Source organism: Podarcis raffonei, chromosome 2, assembly GCF_027172205.1.
Source record: "Podarcis raffonei isolate rPodRaf1 chromosome 2, rPodRaf1.pri, whole genome shotgun sequence".
NCBI classification, from domain to species: Eukaryota; Metazoa; Chordata; class Lepidosauria; order Squamata; family Lacertidae; genus Podarcis; species Podarcis raffonei.
In genome coordinates, this window is record NC_070603.1 from 53,939,651 (window position 1) to 53,963,911 (window position 24,261).

General features: G+C 40.8%; 1 protein-coding gene across 6 annotated transcripts in view; it reads left to right on the forward strand.

Annotated features, from left to right (window-relative positions):
- Positions 1–23,236, forward strand: part of JAKMIP2 (janus kinase and microtubule interacting protein 2) — an 86,030-nt gene extending 62,794 nt beyond the window's left edge. For 3 of the 6 annotated variants that reach the window (XM_053376639.1, XM_053376640.1, XM_053376642.1), the window contains 18 exons: positions 2,573–2,782; positions 4,358–4,456; positions 5,088–5,234; positions 6,701–6,841; positions 7,632–7,688; positions 9,578–9,697; positions 11,281–11,409; positions 11,555–11,638; positions 12,198–12,260; positions 13,110–13,208; positions 14,324–14,422; positions 14,888–14,941; positions 15,584–15,649; positions 17,390–17,458; positions 17,633–17,710; positions 19,080–19,283; positions 19,969–20,034; positions 21,609–23,236. In XM_053376639.1, coding sequence (XP_053232614.1) covers positions 2,573–2,782; positions 4,358–4,456; positions 5,088–5,234; positions 6,701–6,841; positions 7,632–7,688; positions 9,578–9,697; positions 11,281–11,409; positions 11,555–11,638; positions 12,198–12,260; positions 13,110–13,208; positions 14,324–14,422; positions 14,888–14,941; positions 15,584–15,649; positions 17,390–17,458; positions 17,633–17,710; positions 19,080–19,283; positions 19,969–20,034; positions 21,609–21,659 — 1,836 coding nt within the window. In that variant the 3' untranslated portion in view covers positions 21,660–23,236. The remainder of the gene's footprint in view (positions 1–2,572; positions 2,783–4,357; positions 4,457–5,087; positions 5,235–6,700; positions 6,842–7,631; positions 7,689–9,577; positions 9,698–11,280; positions 11,410–11,554; positions 11,639–12,197; positions 12,261–13,109; positions 13,209–14,323; positions 14,423–14,887; positions 14,942–15,583; positions 15,650–17,389; positions 17,459–17,632; positions 17,711–19,079; positions 19,284–19,968; positions 20,035–21,608) is intronic. The other 3 variants (XR_008328911.1, XM_053376638.1, XM_053376641.1) reach the window with 3 other exon arrangements.
- The last annotated feature ends 1,025 nt before the right edge of the window (positions 23,237–24,261 follow it).

Below are 24,261 nucleotides of genomic sequence, written 5' to 3' on the forward strand. Positions count from 1 at the left end.
AAATAGGGACCGCTTACTGGCGGGAAGGTAAACGGCGTTTCCGTGTGCTGCGCTGGCTCACCAGCTGCAGCTTCGTCACGCTGGCCACGTGACCCGGAAGTGTCTCCAGACAGCGCTGGCCCCCGGCCTCTTAAGTGAGATGGGCACACAACCCTAGAGTCGGAAACGACTGGCCCGTACGGGCAGGGGTACCTTTACCTTTATACAGTCCCACACGTAGCTGGGGAAATTGACTTTCGTTGATAAATGCTAGCCAGACATTAATCTGAGTCACCTTCTTGTTCTAAAATTGTTCTATACTCATCTTACATAAGCAAACATTTGTATGACTTTGCAAAATGAAAAGCTGCTCAGCATCTACTGATCTTATCTAAACATTTTACGTATAGTTCAACAACCAGTACTGCAGTTAGGACTACTGACATTTTTTATGGACAACTGCTTCATTTTTATAGAGTTGCATGCAGAAAATCAGGTTTTCCTGTGACTGCATTCCCATACAGGCAAAAGAGCTGACTGACTTCTGGATATCAAGCTTATATTAAAGACACAGAGCCTTTGCCATCAAACTGTGGGCAGGTCTATGCCATGCCTTTAAACCACATCCAACACACATTTAAAGTACATGAATCTCCCCAAAGAATCCTAGAAGCTGCAGTCATCGTCCATCCGCCCCCGCCCGCCCCGCCCCCCGCAAAAAAACCTACAATTCCCAGCATGGTTAAACTACAGTTCCCAAGATTCTTTGGGGAAAGTCATGTGCTTTAAATGTGTGTTGGGTGTGCTTTAAAGGTATGGTGTAGATCTGCTCTAATTAGCCTACATCGTCCAGAGTAACATATGTAGAAGTTAGCAAAATGTGCTGTGTCCAAGTCAAAGGTATGCCTTTAGCACACTGTCTTAAATGGATAGAGTGAATGGGGTACACCTCACATTAAAAGATCTTACAGGGGCCCTCTAGGTGTTCTTCCCTGCCCTGTGACAGCTGCTTGCTCGTGAGTAGTTTGCACATGGCTGTGAGAACGTTTAAAAGAACCAATTGTATGTTTATTACAGATTTGGCACAGCAAACACACCCTTTCTTGATTTTGTAGGAAATATCTACTTTATAAGGTCATTTAAGCAGTCTCCCCACCATACAAGAACTCCCTACAGAAGAATATCTGAAGAGCACAACAACAACCTTTCCACAGAGTAGTGCCAGCCAATACAAATTGAGTGAAAACTTCTCGATCCTAACTGCAGGCCTGGTTTAGATGCTATAAAACCCCCAGCGCAAAACCTCCCAGAAAGTAGCATAAGATCATATGCAACCACCTTGACTGGTGTTGCTTCCTAGTAGTGATTGGTGTAGGTGCAGTAATAAATCCCTCCCCCCTTTATGACTGGCTACTGGGAAGCACCACCTCCCAATGTGGTCAGACTGGGTCAGACACTACTTTCACTATACAGCTGCCTCCATGGACCTTTCCACCTGGAAAACTTTAGATGTAGGCTCTTTGAACCAGCCCATATTTATCACCCCATACTGACTCAGCATGTTTTTCACCTGACAATCACATGGTAAATAGGGCAGCTATGAGATGGTTTTTGGGGACATGCTGATCTGTCCATCACACAATTAAACATTGCAAGTTGTCTCATTTTGGGAAAGTATCAGAATGTGGATTGAGCTCAGATACAGAAAGAAATAAAGAAGAAAAAATCATGAGGCCAAAATAATTCAGTTTAGGGTAGTTCCACCAGGGCCAGATTTAGGTTTGATGAGGCCCTAAGCTACTGAAGGTAATGGGACCCTTTATATGTCCAGCTGTCCTTTGTCAACAACAAATTGTCGCTGTTTTTTGTGTTGAATATATGCTGAATGGTAATTTATGAACCTAATAGGTATCTAAAGCCATTTGCACATAACAAAATATGTATTTTATCAAAGTAATTGTTGAACTGAAATACAATTAGGAAGAAATATATTAATAGTGAAATAATTATTAAGTTCTAACTTTTAAAAAGTTCCTTTAAAAATTTTGGGGGGGGGCCCAAGAGAGTGGGGCCCTAAGCTATACCTTGTTTAGCTTATACGTAAATCCGGCACTGGTGCCACCACATAGCTGCTACATAACAAAATGTTGTGTGCCCACCAAATAAAATATTTTCTTAGCTCTGTAGAATCTATATGTCCCTTTTTAACGTCCTGTTTTCAGCCTTGGCTTGTGAAGAGTTGCAATCTATCTTTCCTTTGGCTTTTTCACATGCCAGGACATAACAGTAAAAAATCTGACAGGTGTATCTTTTCTAAACATCCAGACACAGATGTTTGCCTTTTGGATTTATGCCTGCTGTACAGCTGTATAATCATTCCTTGACCATAAAAAGTTGCCAGCCATAACAGTAGGGGGTGGAGAGAGTAAAACAATTGACTGAAAAGTTTCTGTTCATAGATTGAAAGGCCTGTTTGAATGTAAACAAGTTGAGCTTCTGTATTCTGTAAACTGCCTTCATGAATGTGTAGAAAGTATGTTGGCTCACTGCTCTGGCTTGTGGAATAACACTGTCCTCCCATGTCTTAATTCAGATGGATGAGATCAAAGCAAAAGACAGAACCATCTTCTCCTTGGAGAAAGAGCTGGAGACCCTGACTGGATATGTTCAGAAGCTTCAACTGCAGAAGGAGGCTTTGGACGAACAGCTGTTCTTAGTAAAGGAGGCCGAATGTAACATGAGCAGTCCCAAAAGAGAGATCCCAGGCAGAGCAGGAGATGGCTCTGAACATTGCAGCAGTCCTGTAAGAAAGGGGAACATTTGGGCTTTGACTGGATGCACTTTGCCCACTTATTGCTTCATTTCCACGAGGAAGCATCCATTTGTGGTGCATGAAACGTGCCCTCTTGTGGCTGGCGTAAGACTGCACTTCAATACGCTCAATTTAGCACAATTTGCAAAAATGGTTATGGAAGTTAAAGCTTAGCATTTTTGTAGTAGATGGAAGTTGAAATATACTCAGAGTCGCAAAGTGATTTCATGCTCTTTATTCAGCTCATAGTGGTGAGGAGGAAGAATGAAGTCCCCTCAAAGTATCTGCTTATATACATTATTTACACAATGGACTGCACATGATTGGCTAATTCCAGAATTCTCCTGTAGGCCAATCAGGTTGTGGATTCACTTCTATCTGCAGCATGATTGGGTGGTTCCTGCCCACCAATCATACTGCTGCATTGTTCTAGGACCAATCAGACTGCTGCATTCTGAATCCTATTGTTCTAGGACCAATCAGACTGCTGCAGTTTGGATCCTATTCAACTCAGTACATAACAGAAGTGTTCAAATTTAAAATAAATCTGTTCAACAGTTCTGTAAAGTGGGGATGTCGAGGCTGAGAGATAGTGGCCTACCTACGCCCATTGCGTTCATGGCCGATTCAGGAGAGACCCGTGCATACTATGCAACAATTATTTCATTGTTTGAATGCTTTATTTTATGTGAAATCATAAATGAATTGAATCCCAGAGGGTGAGAGACATGGTTTCAGGGGCGGGGGACTAAACGTTTTGTCTTCCTTGGAATGAGGTTACCAGATTTTTTTCAATGAATCCAGGGACAATTTTCAACTTCCTACCAAATAGGTGGATTTTGTCAGGGGACTGATTTGTAAATCTGGGGACTGTCCCCAGGAAATGGGGACGTCTGGTAACCTTACCTTGGGATCCATCATTTCTGCCAAAGAACTTAAGAGTGGTAGTCTTGTAATCTGAGGAACCGGGTTCGCGTCTCAGCTCCTCCACATGCAGCTGCTGGGTGACCTTGGGCTAGTCACACTTCTTTGACTTCTCTCAGCCTCACTCACCTCACAGAGTGTTTTTTGTGGGGGGGGGAGGGAAAGGAGAATATTAGCCGCTTTGAGATTCCTTCGGGTAGTGATAAAGTGAAATATCAAATCCAAACTTCCCTACACAGTCCAGCTGGTAACCAAGCAGCTCTTGCAGTCCATTTATGCAGCAAATGTACAGAACCTGGCATTTTGGATCAGCTCAGTTTCTGAGCAACCATCAAAGGCAGCCCCACATAGAGCACATTACAGTTGCCCAACCTAAGCAATGGTATGCAGCAGAATAGACTTACCAGGTCCAGTGGCATTAGACAGACTAAGGTGGTCGCCTCAGGCAGCTGAACTTTGGTGTCATGAAAAGGCAGCAAGTTGGTATTTATTTCATTTGCCACGTGGGGTTCAGGGGAAAGGTGCCTGTGGGATTTTCTTCCTCAGATGCCAAAATAACTTGTCTGGCCTTGGGCACTGCACTGACAGCAGTTTGCCTATATGCAGCTGTTGTATTAAATGATTTAAACATTTCCTTTGCAGGACCTACGCAGAAACCAGAAGAGGATGGCAGAGCTCAATGCTACCATACGGAAACTCGAGGACAGGAACACACTGCTGGTGGATGAGCGGAATGAACTGGTGGGTGCTTTTAGCAGTTTTTTCAGCGGGGGTGCTTGAAAGCTATATCACAAAGACCAAAAGGACCTAAAAGGGGCCATGTGTTATTATTTTGTTTATTAAATTTCTACACCACCCTTCATCCCAGGGTCAAAGGGTGGGTTACAGCATAAACCAGATGGATGATTTACATGGCTCCTCATCACTTTTAGATAGAAGGAATAAGCGACACATGAGTAGGAAAGACAGAGGGAAACACAAGCACGTTCCCTAAAGAGGTAGAGAAGATCTCTCCTCCAGGATTTAGTCCAGTGGCAGCCAATGCAGTTCCCTGCAGATGTTGTTGGACTCCAACTCCCATCATCCCTGACTATTGGCCAAGCTGGCTGGGGACTGATGGGAGTTAGTGTCCAACAACATCTGGAGGACCAGAGGTTCACCATCCTCTTTCAAAGCACCTTTAGTGCTCTAATCTCCCACCCCCACAAAAAACCCTCTGCCTTCAGCTTTAATGAAAGTTAGAATTACCATGTTATCATTCATTTCCTAAATTGTACTAGAGACTCCCTTGCACAGTAGACACCAGCAATGAGAAACTAAATGAAGAAATGAAGAAAGGGGTTTCTCTTATGAGTTATTATTGTTGTTGCAGTTGAAACGTGTTCGGGAAGCCGAAAAACAATGCAAACCTCTTCTGGAAAGAAATAAGTGCCTCTCCAAGAGAAATGATGAACTCATGCAGTCGTTGCAGCGCATGGAGGAGAAGCTCAAAGCAATCGCTAAGGAGAATTTAGAAATGGTTTGTACTGAGTGTTCAGAACATTTTTTTTCTACTTGTGCATAGTAATATTGGCAAGTTTTTGCCCATCAGTTTTCTTTGCAGTGAATTTCTGGGATTTACCTGCAAAAGGCAAAGCTGACACTTGATCTCATTACTTGATTAAGGCTTTTCCTTCTTCAAAATTGAGTGTGAATATTTCAGAAACTTGAAACAGGGAAATTATCAATAGCTAAAAACCAGTCAATTTCATGCTGACCTTTGTCTGGTTGTAGCTATGACATTGTGACATTTGACACATCCAAATTGAACATCCTGGTGCATACAAACTGAACACAGCAACCTGCATTTCACAGACTAAGAAGTTTATTCTGGCATAAGCTTTTCATGGACTACAGTCCAATTCATCAGATACATGGTCATAAAGACCAATGCAAACTTTGTGCAAGCAAATCAGAATTAATACTCATTAAGCAGGTTGCATAGAGCAGCATCCATGCATGCAAATTTATATGTGAGCCTCCCAATTCTCACTTAAACTATGCTTGCGTTTGTACACATGAACATCCAGCACACACACACACACCAATATTCCCTTTCTGAAGAGGCGGGGGAGGGATTTTTTCCCTTGAAGCACACCCCACAGAAGAGATGTTTGAACCATTCCCAAGTAAGCTGCCTCCATTATCTTCCCTTGAAACTTCTCCTGAAGTTTCTTTGTGTCAAGAGTAATTGACAAGCAAGAGCATTGTAAAAAGAACAAGGAATAATTTACACAGATCTGTTTCAAATCATTTCCCAACCTGCTCTCCGCTGCACTTTTCTCTTTTGAAAAAACAAACTTTGTAAGCCTGTATCAAAAGATATGTTCAGTGATTCCTAGTCTGCAAGTAAATGGCTTGGGATTCATTTTAATGATTTTATGCAACAGAACTGGATGTCTAATTCTCCACGAAATAAGTTACAAACATAAGCCACTTTTAGCATAAATTAATTTTAAGCAACAAATAAAATCCTAAGCATTTATATTCAGAAGTCCTACTGATTTTAGGGACTTACTCCCAAATAAGTGTGTTCAAGTTCTCAGCCCAAATCACGGAATCTAACATTCATACTATAGTGCAGGACTTTCAGCTCTAGCAAGGTTTTGTTCAGTTTTCTAAATAAGGGAGCATATCTGCCATACCCTCAAGACCATAGCAAGAGAACACTTCTTCTTTTTTTAGAAACTATTTATGTCTACCTAGAAATTCACAAAGTGGAAAAACTGCAGCCTAACTCCCTGACATCCATAATGATTTCACACTTAAGGCGGGAGGCAACAAAACAAAACAAAATACTAAAAATAGCCATGCCAATTTGGATGTCAGATTGTAGACACCTGGCAGAAAATGTTGCTGAAGCAGAAAACGTTGTTTAAAATAAAATTAAAATAAATTACTTGTTTTTAATAGTCAGGGGTTGCTTTTGTTTTGTTTGCTACACAGAAAGAAAAAATGACATCACATCCTCCTCTGAAGAAATTAAAATCTCTCAATGACTTGGATCAAGCTAATGAAGAGCAAGAGACTGAATTTTTGAAGCTTCAGGTTATAGAACAGCAGAACATAATTGATGAATTGACACGGGTAGGTTGACACTTCTGCAAGACATTAGAAGTAGAGGAGTAGCTCCTGAAAGCTATCATTATGAAAAAGCAAGATGGCCTATAATTATGGAAGCATTTCTCATATCCTGAAGTCAGGAGCAAGGCTCCCAGACCACATAGCAATCCTTTATTATTATTATTATTAACAACAACAACAACAACAACAACAATATTTTTATTTGCAAATTTAACAAAGAAAATGAAGAGAAAGAAAATTATAGACAACAAAAAGAAAAAGAAATAATATATTAATAATATGAATAATAGCAAAAAAAACCATCAGTTCACTTTATGGATACAATGACCATCAGTTACTGCATCAAAAGTTAAACATTAACTTATAATAGAAGCCTGCCAGATATCCAAATAGATATCAACACAACATTGGCATTTATATGGCATGAATTAGTCTCCCACTGTTACGGGTTGTATATAGATTTCACCTTGACTTCCGTTCATGAGTGGGTGCCCTGTTGGCTGGATGGCGGTGCAGTCTGACGCAAACTGAACCCACCACGGGCAGAATAATCTTGAGGATTGGTTTTTAATTCAGGGATGCGGGAAACTCCAGATTTGCTGGACTCCAACTTGCACTAGTCCCAGCCAGCAAGACCAATGGTTAGGGATAACAGGGGTGGCCTTCATTTCCTCAAGATCCCACCTTCCATTGGGTGAGGGCCAGAGACTTCTCAATGTGGGGAATATATTTGATGCCTGAGACTGACCCTGCCCTACCCTGGCACTCACTGTTCCTTGCTCTTCTTCTATAGGATAGAGAGAAACTTATTCGTCGCAGGAAGCATAAAAGAAGTTCCAAGCCAATCAAGGTAAGCGAAGCATAGAAATGTTTTGGACAAACAGGCTGTGCTGTATTTCATTATTGCAGAGTCCAATGTCGTGAGTCGCAGGCACTTTGGTGAGAAAGGCACAAGGCCTCGCAGACTTAGTTTTGCCAATAGAGACAATGAATTTGCACAAATAGCAGCAGATCCAGGATGTGTTTGCCAGGGGTTGAGCATGTGGAGCCAAGAAGAAAAAGGAGCGAAAAAAGCAGAGATTTGTGAACCTGCACGTTGAGCTCAGTACACTCCTGGACCTCATCTCCCTAGAGAGAGAGGAGCTGCAAATCTTCTGCCAGTTGACCATGCATATCCCATATGCTTTCCACCCCTGTGATGTCTTATCCTTTATGTGGGAATAGAAACATTATAATACAAGTGTGCCTTAAATTCTTGTTGATCGGTCTGTCTGCAAAACAATTTCACTTCACTTGGCAAGTTTTAAGTGCTGATGCCAGTACTTTGCTATCCAAACCCACAGATTAAGCAGCTCTGTCATCTTACAGCATGACTCATCTTTCCTTTGATGTTTTCTAATTCAATTAGGAAGTCTGAAGGCACTAAGCTGGGGGGGGAAACAACTGGATTTAACATGGCTTACTTCATAAAGTAGCAGTTACTTTAGCATTGTTCCTGTGCCTTAGCTCCAACTGAGTCTGTAACCAAGCATAAGGACATGTAACTGAAGCAAGCATATATTGCTTCCCTGTTTCACCCACACCCCTTCCTTTCCTCTTCTGTTTTCCCTGTGTCAGATTTTAGAATGGAGGATTCTCAGGGCAGGGACCTCAGTTCTTATATCTCTGTAAAGCAGCATGCACAATGATGGAACTACAGTGGTACTTCGGGTTACATACACTTTAGGTTACAGATGCTTCAGGTTACAGACTCCGCTAACCCATAAATAGTACCTTGAGTTAAGACCTTTGCTTCAGGATGAGAACAGAAATCGTGCTCCGGTGGCGCGGGGGCAGCGGGACCCCATTAGCTAAAGTGGTGCTTCAGGTTAAGAACAGTTTCAGGTTAAGAACGGATCTCCGGAACGAATTAAGTACTTAACCCAGGGTACCACTGTATGTAAATACATTGATAACAAATCAATAACGGGCGCAACAACAGTGGGTTGTATACAGCGGTGTCCTCCTGATCAAGGAAGGCTCTTTGATCCATCTGTGATTCCTGAATTGCATGGGGTTAGGTGAGAAGACTCTTGTGGTCCCTCCCAATGCTACAGTTCTGTGACTCTGTGTGAAGAAAAGCGGGAGGCAAGCGATTTTCACTGATTCCCTCTGTGTTCCCCCTTTGCCTCCCCAAATCTGTAAAGATGTTGGGGGGACTCTGGAAATGCGTGGAAGGTGGTGCAACAGGGGGCTGCAAGAGAAAGGGCGGCTGTGTGTGAAAATCGCATCTCTCCCATTTCCATTCATGAAAGCCTGCACTAGATCAAGTAGCCTTCCCTGCACAGGGCCCATTGCTAGCAACAGGAATCCTGATGCCCCTGTGCACTGATTTCAGTGAGATTTATTTCACTTGTATAGCACTGTGAAGCTGTGTCCGCATCAATGACTGCCACTACTCTGACACTGGGGGGAGTGAGAGGAGGAATTCTGGTGTACACTGTACTTCTAAAACAGAAACGGGCCCACCAGTGACGCCATGTTGTGCAGACCCCAGCACAGCAATCACATCAGCTTGCTGTCTAGATTTTGTGGCTCAGCAGGACATGATGAAATAGTCAGTGCAGAGCCAGCCAGGCTGCACCCATGTGCCTGAATCAAGAACGTAATGACTGGACTTGTAAGCATGACTGACTATTGCCTGTGGTGATGGAACAATACTGGCAGTATTTTTTCATGTGCGGTTTTTCCTCCCTTCAGAGACATATATTGGACACAGTTTATGGGGGTGATGATGACTCCATGGACTCAGAAACCTCATCCATGGCTTCATTCAGGACAGACAGAACACCAGCAACTCCAGATGAAGACCTGGATGAAGTAAGATATTTTGCCTCATACTATACACCCTGAAGGGCTAGCAGTGGGGACTTCTGCAGTGGCAACAATTTTTATTTTTATTTTTAAGTGACTGATCGGAATTTTAAAAACAGGAAGTCTGGGGCATGGCACAAATCTGAACAAAATGTAGTTGTTTGATAAGTATTTGTTGAATAAACTATGTGAAACAGAGGACTCTCTTGTGACCTATTTAAAATATGCATTTTAAATTGAATTTAAGTTGGAGAGGGCCAAAGCTCAGTGGTAGAGCATCTGCTTTGCAGGCGCAAGGTCCCAGATTCAATTCCCAGCATCTCCAAGTTGGGCTGGAATAGACTCCTGTCTGAAATCAATGGTGTGAATCAGCTTAATGCAGCTTCCTGTGTTCCTAAACGAAAGGTAAACCATGGTATGGTTAGCTTCTTGTCAAAGACTACCATGTTGAGAAAAAATGTTGTAAATTTCAGTGAATTTCTTCATGTTTTAAAATGTTTTTCTTGCTAATTCTTTGCCTTGTGTGTCATTTTGTTTTCAGAAAATAAATTCCCAGCTTTTTGAAAGCGTGATAAAATACCTTCTTTCCAGCTGAATAATCCATTCAGCTGAATTGACACAGGCCAAACTACATGTGAATTCCACAATTATACTTCTGTCTGTTTGTTTGTTTAATGTGTGGAGGGAATCAGGATCAGGACTGGGGGGCGAGAGACTTACAATATCTCTTCCCCTGTACCATTTCCCCACTGAAAATCCTCCCCTCCTTGCCGCTGCTATTTGCTCCCAAAGCAAGTAATAGCAAAACCAGCAAAACCTCACAGTAGTTAAAGGTGGGACTTTTTCTGCTGGGAAGCGGCATGGGAAAAGGGGTCACATTTCCTGCCCCGTTTTGCGGTCCTGATAGTTTTGCCTCACCTTGGAAATGCTGTGAGTTAGAGAATTCCAGTCAGGGCATTCAGAAATTTGTTTAGCATCATGTGCCATTTGACCAAGTGTTCTCGTATTGCTTAACTCTCAAAATAAGCATGGTGTATAAATTGTGGGGGAAATTTATTTTGAAATATTGTATCTGGTGTGTTATAACCAGTCCTTTTTTTCTTAAAAAAATGTTTAGTTCCTACTCATATTGAAACACTGCCTCTCAGTGAGGCCAAACTTAGAGTCACAAAATGTTTAGGGTTATGTGTACCCCTGCAAACAACTACATTTTAAGTTTGTTTACATCACATTTTTTGAAAGAGAACTGAGTGTTTGGTTTTTAAAGGAAACCATATATAAGAGAGAACACAAGCTACAACAATGCTCTCTTTAGGTTACATGTAAATTGTATTCCCTTTAAGTTACAAAAAAAAAAGTCCAGGAAGCAACAAACAAACCTTTTCCCTTTAAAAATATGTTATTGATGGTTGCATTTTGATATGGTGACTCTTTTTAAATTTATGTTCATTAAACTCCTAAACAAAATACCAAAAAATTATGTGGCTTTCAGCATGGTAAAAACCCTATACAATCCTTCAAAGTTTCTGCAATATACATTCCTACAGTTTATAACCACCTGAGACTTCCTTTATTTATTTCTCTGGCAGAGCTTAGCAGCTGAAGAATCAGAGTTGCGATTTCGACAATTGACAAAGGAGTATCAAGCCCTGCAGAGAGCCTATGCATTACTGCAAGAGCAAACAGGAGGTATCATAGATGCAGAACGAGAAGCCAAGGTTAGTAATTGCCATGGGCAACATTTCTCTAAAACTCAAACATACACCCCAAACTTAAAAACAGAGGAGGAGGAAGAGGAGGAGAGAGATGTTGTAAGAAACTCATAGCTGTGTCACATAATGTTGTGGCTATTCTTTTTAACAGGCACAGGAGCAGCTCCAAGCTGAAGTCCAGAGGTACAGAGCTAAAATAGAGGATCTGGAAAAAACGCTGGCCCAGAGAGGACAGGTATAGTCTTTACAACTGGTGTTTTCCGCAGCTGTTTTCACCCATAGGCAATATTTCTTTGCTTTTGCATAAAGAAGTTGTTAGAAGCATGGTTTGTTGTATGGAAATAAATGCTTTGCATACATGTCTCCACTATGTGAAAGGTGACATGTGAAGACCATAAGAGATACACAGAAAACTGTAGCAACACGCCAAATTGGGTGGTTATACATGTCCCACCCATTAAATGTAGCTACTTTCGATGTCCCACTTCCTACAACACAACTATGGATTAATTTGGTAGTAAGTGCAATATAAAGCTGAATAAGAGCTGAGTCAGCACAGTGAAAATAACATCCATTCTTTTCTTAGTCATGGTGGTTTTAATTACTATCATGACTGTGGTTTCCTGTCTCCCGCAAATGTCAGCCCTTTTAGGGCCAATTCACACAATACAATTTTCTTCAACATGCATTAGTTCTGTTTAACAAAAAACTTGTGTCCATACACATCATAGTGTGTCTACTTCATTGCATATCACACTTCTTTTAATGTTAAAGTATTTCTTCCCATCAAACAGGACTCCCATTGGGTAGAAGACAAGCAACTTTTTATTAAGAGGAATCAAGAGCTTTTGGATAAGGTATGTTCAAAACCTGAATTTCTAGATTGTACATCAGTGCATAGAATTTGGTGCTGAAAACTAGAGCCACTGTACCTTATTCTGTCCAGGATTCCAAATGAATGATAAGAAGCTTTTCATTTCTCTGCAAATTCTGAAAACAGTAGTCTAGGCAACAGGTAGGCAAGAAGCACAGATATCAAAACATTGCTGAAGTTTGCATAGGAAGAAAGTAAAATATATTAATTCCCAAATGCCAGAAATAAAGAACAAATGAAAGATATCAAGATGAAACTTAATTACAAAGAAAGGGCAGTAGTTGTAATCAAAAATAAAACAAGAGACTCTCCAACAACATCAGACTGTAAAAGTAACTTTTAGCAGCAATTTTTTTCATCCTTCTTCAGAATTGGCCTTTCAGAGCAACTAAGAATTCTTCCAATTTTGCTCAAAGGCCAGTCCTTACACAATGCATTTAATAATATAAAACATGAAAACTGAAAAGTCATCCAAGAAAACTGCATGAATCATCAAAAATAATCTTCAAAAGTATCTCTTAGCCACAAGGAACAATGAATCCCTCAAAAGTCCCAAATCAGCACATGCAGGTCTTGTTTTATGTGCCAGGTTGCTTTTGATACATTTCCATCGATTTTTAAAGGCAATTTATGCTTATAGCACATGACCTGTAACCTTTATAGGCTTTGTTATGTTTTCCATTATCAGGCTGACAACAAAGTTTAAACAGTTGGATAACTTTCGTTTTGGGGGGAGAATGGAATATTGCAGGGGAGAGAGTGGCAGTAACCAACTTCTAAACAAACATGCTCTGGAATCTCCACTAATTATACATTTACATTTGCCTTATAGATAGAAAAACTGGAAATCGATAACCATCGATTGCAACAGGAGCTGCAGGATGCCAGAGATCAAAATGAGCTGTTGGAGTTTCGGAATCTGGAGCTTGAAGTAAGACGCCGTGGACCCTTTATTGCAGAATGATTTTTTTATTATAACTTTGTGTTTGTGGTTTGCTGTTTGGAAGCTATTAGCTGCTTTGAATATTTTATACAGAAAAACAGAGTGCAGATACACAAAAATATATAAATGATCATTGATGAACAAAGATAACTGAACTGGGAAGAGCAGTGTGGAATAAAAGTTGCCCAGTTCCTTCCTTCCTTCCTTCCTTCCTTCCTTCCTTCCTTCCTTCCTTCCCTCTGAACAACAGTTGCTGGGAAGCACAATTGGGGAGAGTGCTGTTATGCTCATATGCTCCTTGTAGGCATCTCATAGGCATCTGGTCAGCCACCATGAGAACAGAATGCTGAACTAGTATTGACCCGATACAGGCAGAGCTCTTTGTATGTCCTTATGTTAAAGAACAACAGAAATAATTAGATGGGCTCACCACCAAGCTTCTCCAGGTACAAACAGTGCACCACATTCAAGCTTGGTGTTGCTATTTCAGGAATTCCCCAGTACAGTGTCTCACTGAAAAATTCACCAGAGCATGCATTTTTAGTGTAGATCAGCTAATCCAGAATAATAACAGGCTCCAGATCTGTCACAATAACCCATATGAATAGTCTTCTTGGATATATGTTGACCATACCATTAATAGCAGATCGGTTCCCCCTGCTTTGTATAATATTTAATGAATAATATTTAATGAATTTAAATATTGTAAGAACAGATAAATAAAGTCAGTGCATATTTTTGAGAACATTCTTACTGGCATTTGGTAACCCAAATATTTCATTTCTGATTAGCATTCTCATGATTTTTATTTTTTATTTAGTAAATATATATACCGCTTACTCAAAAAAAAATCTGTTGTTTATTATTGAACCTACTGATCGCTTTTCTTACAAAAACTCAAAGCAGCTTACAAACATACATTAAAACAAGCAAACCTACAGCATATATTAGACATAAACACTATATCTCAGCTGTATATTTGTCGCTTCATTTTAAAGGATGAAGAACAAATTGCTTGAACAGGGTGAAAAAAGCAAAGTTTTCATCTGCTCAATGTACATAACTCTTCTATTTCTTACATAATTCTTACATTTTACTTGAAGGAAAGAGAAAGAAGGTCTCCACCATTTAATCTACAAATCCACCCATTCTCCGATGGTGTAAGTGCTCTGCAGATCTACTGCATGAAAGAAGGTGTCAAGGTACGTTAGCATGGATTCAATAAAAAAAGGGAAAGATCCTATTGTCTTTTTTTTTTTGAACTAATTTCAGTTGTTAAATTGATCATCAAGGTACAAACAAACACATGAAGATACAAGCAGAGTTAGGATTATGGTGATCCCAATTTAAGCACATTCAAGGATCTCACTTGCATAGAGTCTGTACATTTAATCCATGACCCTCCATTATCCAGTGTATTAGTCCATGTACATGCAAAGACATGTGACTTTTGAGTTCAAGGAAGTTGGGCACAGGATCAGTGGGCCCGACCCTGAAGAGCTCTTCCCAAAGTTCATTGAACACTTGAGTTTCGCTTTTATGAATGAAGTGTGGTAGACAGTAGAGCTGGATATGATTTTAAGCACTCTAGTTTTGTTGATTATACTGACTATGAAAAGCCTTGATCCTTCTGTTCTTAATAAGTGTATTGTTTTGTTTTTTAATAGGATGTTAGCATTCCAGATCTTATAAAACAGTTAGACATTTTGGGCGACAATGGGGTAAGTGATATGCATACCTGACAAGTTCATATTATGTACAGCACCACAAGGGAAACTTGTAAAGCTGCAGAGTAATATAGCAACCTGTTTTTATCAAAGAGGAAAGCAATAGAACTGTGTTCATAATCTCTTTTTTTCAAATTAGTTTTTATTAAGGGTTTTTTTAAAAAAAACACCAAAGAAAATAGATAAACAGGGAAGAAAACTTTGTCTGAGATGTTTGGTTTTCAAGAAAGGTATCGCCCAATTGTGCATTTTGGAGATATTTCTGTCAGTTACAAAGACTGGCCTTTTGTGGATAAGAAAGGTTTTGTCTCTGATACAGAGTTCTGTGCTCACTGCAGAATGTAATATCCATGCAGGCATGTTTCCCCATTCATTTGAAGAATGTGATTTTGCACAGTGCATCGCATTGCCTGTACACAAGACTGCTTCCTCCACTTAAGTGAATGGCGAAAGTCCATTAGGGGCATGGGAATACTAAGATACTAAGATGGATTAGAATATAGGAGAAACTGAAACTGAATTCTTTCCCTCAAAGAGAGAGAGAGAGAGAGAGAGAGAGAGAGAGAGAGAGAGAACCTATTTAGCAAACAACTCCTGCTTTTCTCAGTTTGATCTTTTGCCTTTTGAAATTTACAGAATTTAAGAAATGAAGAGCAAGTGGCCATAATTCAAGCTAGCACCGTGTTGTCCCTGGCAGAAAAGGTACTTTGGGGGCACTTGGTGTCTTTAAGTGTACATGAATTTAAGCTATTAATTGGAAAGTGATGTTGCACAGAATGAGGAGGGGTGAGACTGAAATATTACCTGTCTGTCAAAAAGTATGTTGTCTTCTCATATGAAAGAATAGATAAGAGTAAAATATGATTCAGGTGCATTCTCCACAAAAGGAAACATTAGTTTGTTCCTGCTTCTTTGTTTTTTAAAGAATTTCATTCATCAATCCTGTTGTTCAGGTTGGCCTAGTTCTCGGATATAAGCCAAATCATTTTATTTTGCGACTGTTTACTACCTTTCAGTTGCCCAAGGCACTGCTCACTTTAACATTCTAGTTCCAGTAAGAGTTCATTACAGTTAAGAGTAAAAACCAGTGTTTCATTGTTCAGATAAATGACAATTTGCTTGGCCTGAAACCTCCTACTCTGTGAATAACAACAGATTAATGAGCAATGTGCACTTTAGCTAGCAGAGTCTGTCCTTGAAATGATGAGCTTACTACCCAGAATGATGCACACACGAATGATTCACATTAACACAGACTGCCGTTTAAATGGAGAACAGGTCTGCAATTGGGTACATAGGAAGTAGCCGTATACTGAGACCATTGATCCATCTAGCTCAGTATTGTCTACATTTGACTGGTAGCAGCCCTCCATCATTTTTCAGACATGGTTTTCTCCCAATCCTACCTGGCAGGGATTGAACCTGGGCCCACCTGCACACAAAGCAGATGCTCTTCTGCTGTGCCACGGCTTTCTGGCACTGATTCTGCCTGTGCTGTAAATGATAAACTGATGAGCTCTGAGCAGAAGCAGAACCACTCAGCCCTTTGAATGGGAAAAGATGAGCAACAGCAAACATGGGGTATCCAGGAAAAAATATCTCAAACATAGAAGACTTGGGTTTGGGAAGATGGAAATATCCACAAGAACAGACTTGGAAGGATTTGCACAAGTGGTTAAGAAATAGAACTTGCCTGGACTTGGCTCTTGGACAGGGTGGGGTAACTTGTAGACTTCTACATATTGCTGGGTTCCAACTCCCTTCAACCTCAGCCGTTGTGGCCAATGGTCTGGGCTAATGGGAGGTGTAGTCTAGCAACTTCAGGAGGGCCATAGAAGTTCCCCACTGTTACCCTAGGCCACGTTTTCAGTGCTTGAGATGTGAACAAAATGTATGTGATTAGGGGTTTCTTTTTTAAAAACCACTGGGCAGCCACAGCCTCCTACCACATTTGGAAGAAAGAGGTATGGATCTGAGTCCAGCAAGGTTTGAACCTTAAGCACACGCACATACACTTTATACAAATTAATGGCAAACAACTTCAGTAAGATATTTATTTATCCACATTATGAAAACTTATATCCTTACAGGTTACAGGTTGAGCCACAACCCAGTATACAAAACCACATAAACCCAACATTCTAAATGTTCTGTTTCATTCTATTATTTCATTGTGATGGTTTGCTGCTTTGTTGTTTGCTGCCCTGGGCTTCTTTGGGAGGAAGGAAATAGGATAGAAATGTCAAGATTAATAGATAACAAATGCATAGAATTACAGGTCAGTAAAATCAGGGCTGTTATCTGTTAGAATGCCATTAACTGCCTTTACAGCTGCTGAAAGAGAAAGCCGTTCAGAAGGCTCCTATTTCCTTTGTTTCTTGTTTTGACAAGAGTAATGAAAAAAAGATGCAAATAACTTTTTGGCCTTGCTCCTTTTTCTAGTGGATACAGCAGATTGAAGGGGCTGAGGCAGCTCTGCACCAGAAGATGATGGAGCTGGAGAGTGACATGGTAGGGGGAAAAACATAAACTAGACCTTCTTGTAATTGTTGCAATCTTTGTCACACACATTTTATTATTTATTTCCTGAATGATTCTGAGCATCAAATATGTCCTTTGCTACAACTTCGTGAATAATTAATATTTGGGTTTGTTGCTTTTTTCCAAAATCATCCTTCATTGTAGGAGCAGTTCTGTAAAATAAAAGGTTATCTAGAGGAAGAACTGGACTACAGGAAACAAGCTCTTGACCAGGCCTATATGGTAAGTTGAAAGCAAGAGCTGGAATGAACACCAGCACATAGATCTCAGAACACTGATTACATGCTCCTCAATGTGTTTGGGTTTTTAGAAGATAGAACATTTTCCCTATTGTGGAGGTGGGAGGGAAAGAATCAGCCTGAGCTATGGGTATCTTGCATATGTGAAAGCTCCATTGCCTACATGGAGCTTCCGTGGGCATAATGGCGGGAAAGGGTGCATATTGTTCTCTGTGTGCACGGTTACATCTGCTGTTGAAGTGAATGGGAAAATCTAAATGTGACTGTAAGCATTCACTACAGTACATCTAAGTGGGTAGGCAGGTAGTTGATTTTAAACCTTCATGTAGAATTGTCATCATTTGCGTGGCGAGTTCCCACCTCCCCCCAGTGGAAATAAAGACACATGACACAATTATTTAGGTTAATGGGCTAAAAATGGCCACAACTTTATTGGTTACAGGTGATGAGCAGTATTGGCTTAGGCATTGGACCTAACCGACTATCCAGCTTCAGCCTGTTTGCTTGAAGTCCGGGAAGGCTTAACCACCAGTAGGGGGAGACCTGCTGATGCACATCAACTAGGAACTCCCCTGGGGTCACCGCTCGGGGGCGTGTCTTAGGCCCTCACCTCCATAGGCTTCAGACAGGGCCACGCCCCCTGGAATCCTTTACCGGACTACCCTTCGATATGCGGGGGAGGTGATGGCGCTTCCTCCCCCCTTCATCTACATAACAATACCCATACCAATGCCTAACTGCCAATGCCGAGGAAGTTGTGACGATTTGCTACGAGGTAGATGAAAAACCAAGTGGCTGGTGCCAATTTGCCAAGTGGAAAAAATTCCTACCAGGCCCCTTAACGGTGACCAACCGAGGTCCATAGCAAGGTGAAAAGGAAAAACATAAAGGGCTGGAGAGTAGGAAACCAGAGGAGCTGAGGCGGCAAAAGAGGGAGATCACCAGCCGCGCCCGTGTAATATAGCACAAGCCACGCCAATCGGCTAGCCTAGGGATGACGCGGCCAGGGATTCCCTCAATCGCGCGGAGGCTAAGAGCCAGTCCCCGCACACGTGGAGAGGGCGTGAAGCCCGCAACTCCACCTCCTCTCGAGTTCGGAAGTGGCTTTACCAAATTCTAGTGACTAATTAAAACACTATATATACACATATGTGTAGACACACACCGAGAGAGAGAGAGAGAGACAAAAAACTATCACAAACTTTCCATTTTCATCTTGACTCCTCCAGTCTAGCCACCTTGTTCTTCTACATCATAGTTTTAAAATATATGCATGAATAGAAAACTCAGGATTATACCTACCCAAGTGGTTTAGTGTGAGGTTATACACCTTTTCCTCTTCCATTGCTTAGAGAATCCAGGAGCTTGAAGCCACTTTGTACAACGCTTTGCAGCAAGAAACAGTGATCAAGTTTGGAGAACTGCTCAGTGAGAAGCAGCAGGAGGAACTTAGGACCGCTGTCGAAAAATTAAGACGGCAGATGCTGAGAAAAAGCAGAGAATATGATTGCCAGATCTTGCAGGAGAGAATGGAGTTGCTTCAGCAGGCACATCAGGTGAGATTCAGATGACAGAAGAAATACTATTAGGTTTTATCTTGCAAAAATTGGCATTGTTATCCACTGTTTCATGGTCAATGCATTTGCCCTGTAAAACACCAGCAACAAATCAGGGAGACCTGTGGATTTTGCATCACATAAGGCACCTCCAGACTGGCAGTATTTCACAGGATGGAATCATACCAGGAAATTTAGGTTCACACAATTAAAGAATAAAAGCACACTGTCACCCTAGTGCAACAGATGCACTTAAAAAAAATGGATTTTTTTGCAGTTAGGAAAGTAATGCCTTGAAAAGTGGGAAATGAACCAATGATTTACAAAATAAACACCCCACAAGCAAATTAGGATGAAACTCCAATAAACAGGTTGTCCGGAGGAACTCCAAGTGGTAAATAAGTACATGCTTTACTCACTTTCAGAAATTAAGGAAACCCAAACTTATTTTTGACATTTTGAGTCTGTGATCGTATATTCACTTACTTGGAAGCAAGCTCCATTTAACTCAACAGGACTTATTTCTGAGTAGACACGTATCAGATTGTACTGTAAGTAGAGTGCACATTAACTGCTCACCATCAATACAAGTTCTTAATTTAGAAATCTTAAATGGTATTTTCTCTCTCAAAATTCAGCAAACCTAAAGTTTCTTTCTCTTTTTATGTATGCATTTTATTTCTAGAGGATCAGAGATTTAGAAGATAAAACTGACATCCAGAAGAGACAGATCAAGGATTTAGAAGAAAAGGTTGGTTATTTACATATTTTAAAATGTGTAGAAGCCTAGATAGTTTAATATTTTATGCATTCCTTTCAGGTTTATTAAGTCTAATCGGTGTGAAATAATTGTTCCATTGCTTTGCATTTTTCACTCTACAGATTAAATTTTGCAGAGGCTTTTCTGTAAACCACTACCTTTCTATTGGAAATCAGCTGTTTCTGTTAGAGCTGAGCCAAAATACTCCCTCCTTCACTTCAGTGCCCCCATGACTCATTGTGGATATTTGAAATGGACATGCAAACAGAAGTAAAGAATTTGCCCCACTACCCAGCAAGAATGGTTCTTACTCCCCATTGTTACTAGATGCTATTTTGCTTCCTCCCCACCTAGAAGACATCAGAGTAAGGGCTGAAAACTTTCTGTACCTGCCCTTACTTTGATTTGGCTTCAGGCTGAGACCATCAGAATGAGGGCAGGAGCAAAAAACCCTGACTTTGGCATCTTCTAGGTAGAAAAGAACTTTGAAGAATAATTGTGCTTTGCAGCAACAAGCACATAATCACTCCAACACTGGAGAAAAGTGATAGAGGACTATGGAAGGAGAAATAAGTTTCAGGATACCTTCCAACCCTCCAGGATGAGTGAAAAAAAATGTTCTTTAAATAACTTTCAGCTCAGCTCTAGTGTCTATTTACTGCTATCCTATTTTAAAATTTACAAAGGGAAAGAAACACTGGCCTGAGATATTCGTTGTGATTCAGACTTGCAGATTTGCCCATATTTGTGTAATGGCTGATCAAGAGCAGTTTTTGTTTTTAAGTCAGTCATCGGATTTTTTTCTTCCTGTTAATGAATCAGACAGCTGGTAGTGCACTTCACAGCAGCAAATGGATTTTAACTGAAGAAGCCATCCAGCCTTTAATCTCTGTGTGAAAATCAAAGCAAAATATTGGCACTAATCCACCTATGCTATCATGCTGGAAATCGTTTCAGGGAAAAGAATCAACCCAAAAGATTTTCCATCTTGGTTAAGCATGAGTAGTTGATGTTCATAATACAAAGGCTTTCCCTATTTACTATTTTTGCATGACCAAAATGTATCATTCTATCATTTTGCTAGTACAGATTTATACAGGCTGTCCAGTCTTCCACTCTAACCCTGTGTTGTGATCAAGACATGGGAGCTCCAGTGCACCCAAGGAAATAAAAATTGCATAGCAACACCCATTCCTGTGCCCACAAATTGGGTCCTTTCAGTGACATGAATTTTGATTCCTACATGTGCATCTGAGATCACACCTCTTTATCAGATCATAAATCCCCAACTATTCAAAGTCAGCCTAACAGGCTGATTTCCATGGAAACCTGCCAAGCTACTAAGCACGAGGCCTTTAATAATGATTTGTGCCAGTTAAATGTTAACAAAATGGATGCAACCCTATAGTCTAAGTGATGTATCACTTCCAGGAGAAAAGGTTTACTGGAAGTATAATCATTATAATCACATGTCTAATGGAGTTAGATGCTTATCACATACATCATAGTGAAAATAAATATTATATCCTCGAAAAATAATGTGTTCTTTCCCTCTTCCTCTGCAGTTTCTTTTTCTGTTCTTGTTCTTCTCTCTTGCCTTTATTCTTTGGCCTTGATGTCAAATGTGCCTCTTGAAAGGTAAGACTGCTTTCTTTCTTTTCCCTTAAAATACTAAGCCACACACATACCTCTTTCTAGGTTCTTATCCAAAGCAGCACAGCTGAATATCTAAACCAATGTTGATCCAGAAACAAGATCAATCAAGTGTGTTTCAGACCTTCTACAAAGGGCCATTTCATACATTATGCAGAGGCCAACTTGAGTTTTCCACAGGAAGTTGCAGCCAATCTCAGCTCCCTGAGTGGACCTTTCTGTTGTATGTGTTTGTAAACACATTTATTGCACTCAGACTTTACATTAGATGGTTGCTGTAATGTGTGGTGACCCTAAGGAAATGTGGAATGTTGCCTTTGTCCAGAATATATTATTGGTTGGTTCTAACCTTTGTCCTCTGTCCAGCAATCCTTCCCTCATTATTTTCCATAGCACCAGCTTTTGGTAATATAGAGTCTGAACCGTAAGTCATCATTTGGAGTGACTAGCTTAAGATGCAGAACAACAACAACAGCAAAAGATTTCATGGTTTGACTTCTCTTTATGTCTTTAGAGTATAATAAACTAATAGCTACTCACCTAGACTGAACTGTCTTTAAAGACACTATCGAAGTAGAAAAAATACCCCCAAATTCTAAATTTAAAGATTGGTCTCTTCTAAATAAATATAAAGGAAGACACATATATGGTTGCTTTTCAAGTCTCCTTATTAACAGTTGACATTTTACTTTGATTTGTATAGGTTGTAGCAAGCTGCCAGCACTCGCCACTATGCCCCACTCTCTCCAAACTGGTGTGGGAGATGAGCCAGGAAGGTCACAAGTGTCATCGCCCACTATGATGACATCACACGTGGGTGCTGTTTGCTTACCAGCCAGCACCATGATTGCTGCCAGCTGGGCAAGAGAGGGCCTAGCTGGGCATTACCTTAGAGCCATGTAAATGGTCCAGAGATGCTTAGAAGAGGGAGGAGATGGAAGGAGAGGGGAAAGCAGAGAGACTGGAAGCGGGTACTACTCTTTAATTAGGGAGGTCATTTGAATGGTCCCCTTTTACCAGACGTGCCTTTCTCTTGCTTTCTAGAGTGATTGACTATACAGAAAAGTCCTCAAAGGGCAGATGCTTCCAAACACACGAAGAAGAGAAGACTGTTTACAACCATTGCAAAACAAAGCAACACTCTGTCACCGAGAGACCACACCCACCATGTAGTTTTAAGCCATTACTTCAAGGTTTGTTACTTGACAGTTCCCTGTCTAAAGCTACAAGATATGCTGCACTTAATAACATTCTATAAGGAGGGAGACAAATATGCCATCAGCATATATCACTAGGATTTTTATTTTATTTTTTATGGTGAAGAATCAGCAAGCAAACCACATTCAGTCGATTGAGTAAAGGTATGCCAGGCAAGGAACCAAAGTTACTATGAACAATCTATCCCTGCTGTGCAGGGGGGTTATTTTAAACACGGACACCAACTTCCCATGAAAGTCATCGACAATAAAGGGGACAGAGCAGAAGAAACGTATCCAGGACTCTAAAGGGGACAGTGACAATAAAGCAGTTGATGTGGAAAGTCTGGCTTTCGTAATACAGGGACACTTTCTCTCTCTCTCTCTCTCTCTGATTTTAAACTCAGGAACAATGACAGCTGCAATGTGAACAAAAGGGGGGAAACATACTCTGTTTTTGTTTCATAATGGGTTGAAACTGACAATGGGATAGACGTGGTTGGAATGTTAATCTACTGCTGCCTGCAGTATAGCATGGGTGATCCATCTAGTGAGAATGCCTGACAGCGCTCTTGAGGATTCCTAACAATGCTGTAGCCTTATTTGTCGTCAGGGTCCTTCCGCAAAGGGAGGATGGCTGTTACATCAAGTGAAGAACTTGACAAGGACGCAACACTCATTTCACTAACCGTTTAATGTATCTTCGGCCACTGGAATGGGGCGGAAAGGTCCTCCGACAAAGAAATAGCTGTGTCAGAGAGGAAGCAAATGCCTGTTAATCAAACCTCAGTTTCCGAAGAGTTTCTGCCTCCACTCACTTGTACAAGTGAAATCCTCCTAAACAATTTGTTTTCCCCTGTCATGTTGTGTTTTCCCAGTTGGCCGCATGAACCAAAACGATGAAACCAGGATGTACCCTTTATTATCTCACCCATACATGACCCGTACATATCTTGCTGTTGAGGTTAGGCTTGCGTTCATTCATCAAGGCCTGCCTTTTAATGCAGCATTTATCTTCCAGGTGACAAATAACTCTCACTTGATTTTGCAAGGTTTCTTGTTGGATGTAGCACCTGCTTGTGGAAATCCCTGCTTAGAATCCTTGGTTTGTGTTTGGAGACGTTCTGATGACTGTCAACGTGCATTGAGGGCGGATGTCATCCCTGTGCTGAAGGCAGCAGTAGAGCCTGGTTTGTTATATAGCGTGCAGAGAACCTCAGTTCTGTTCCCAGAAGCCTGCACTGACCTTCTCTTCCATTTTACCACCTTATGCCTCTTCTCCCTTATAGAGATGGGAGAAAAAGCAAGGACTTATCTTCCACCTGTTCACCTGCAGAATTTAAATACATTTAGAAATATAAATACGGCA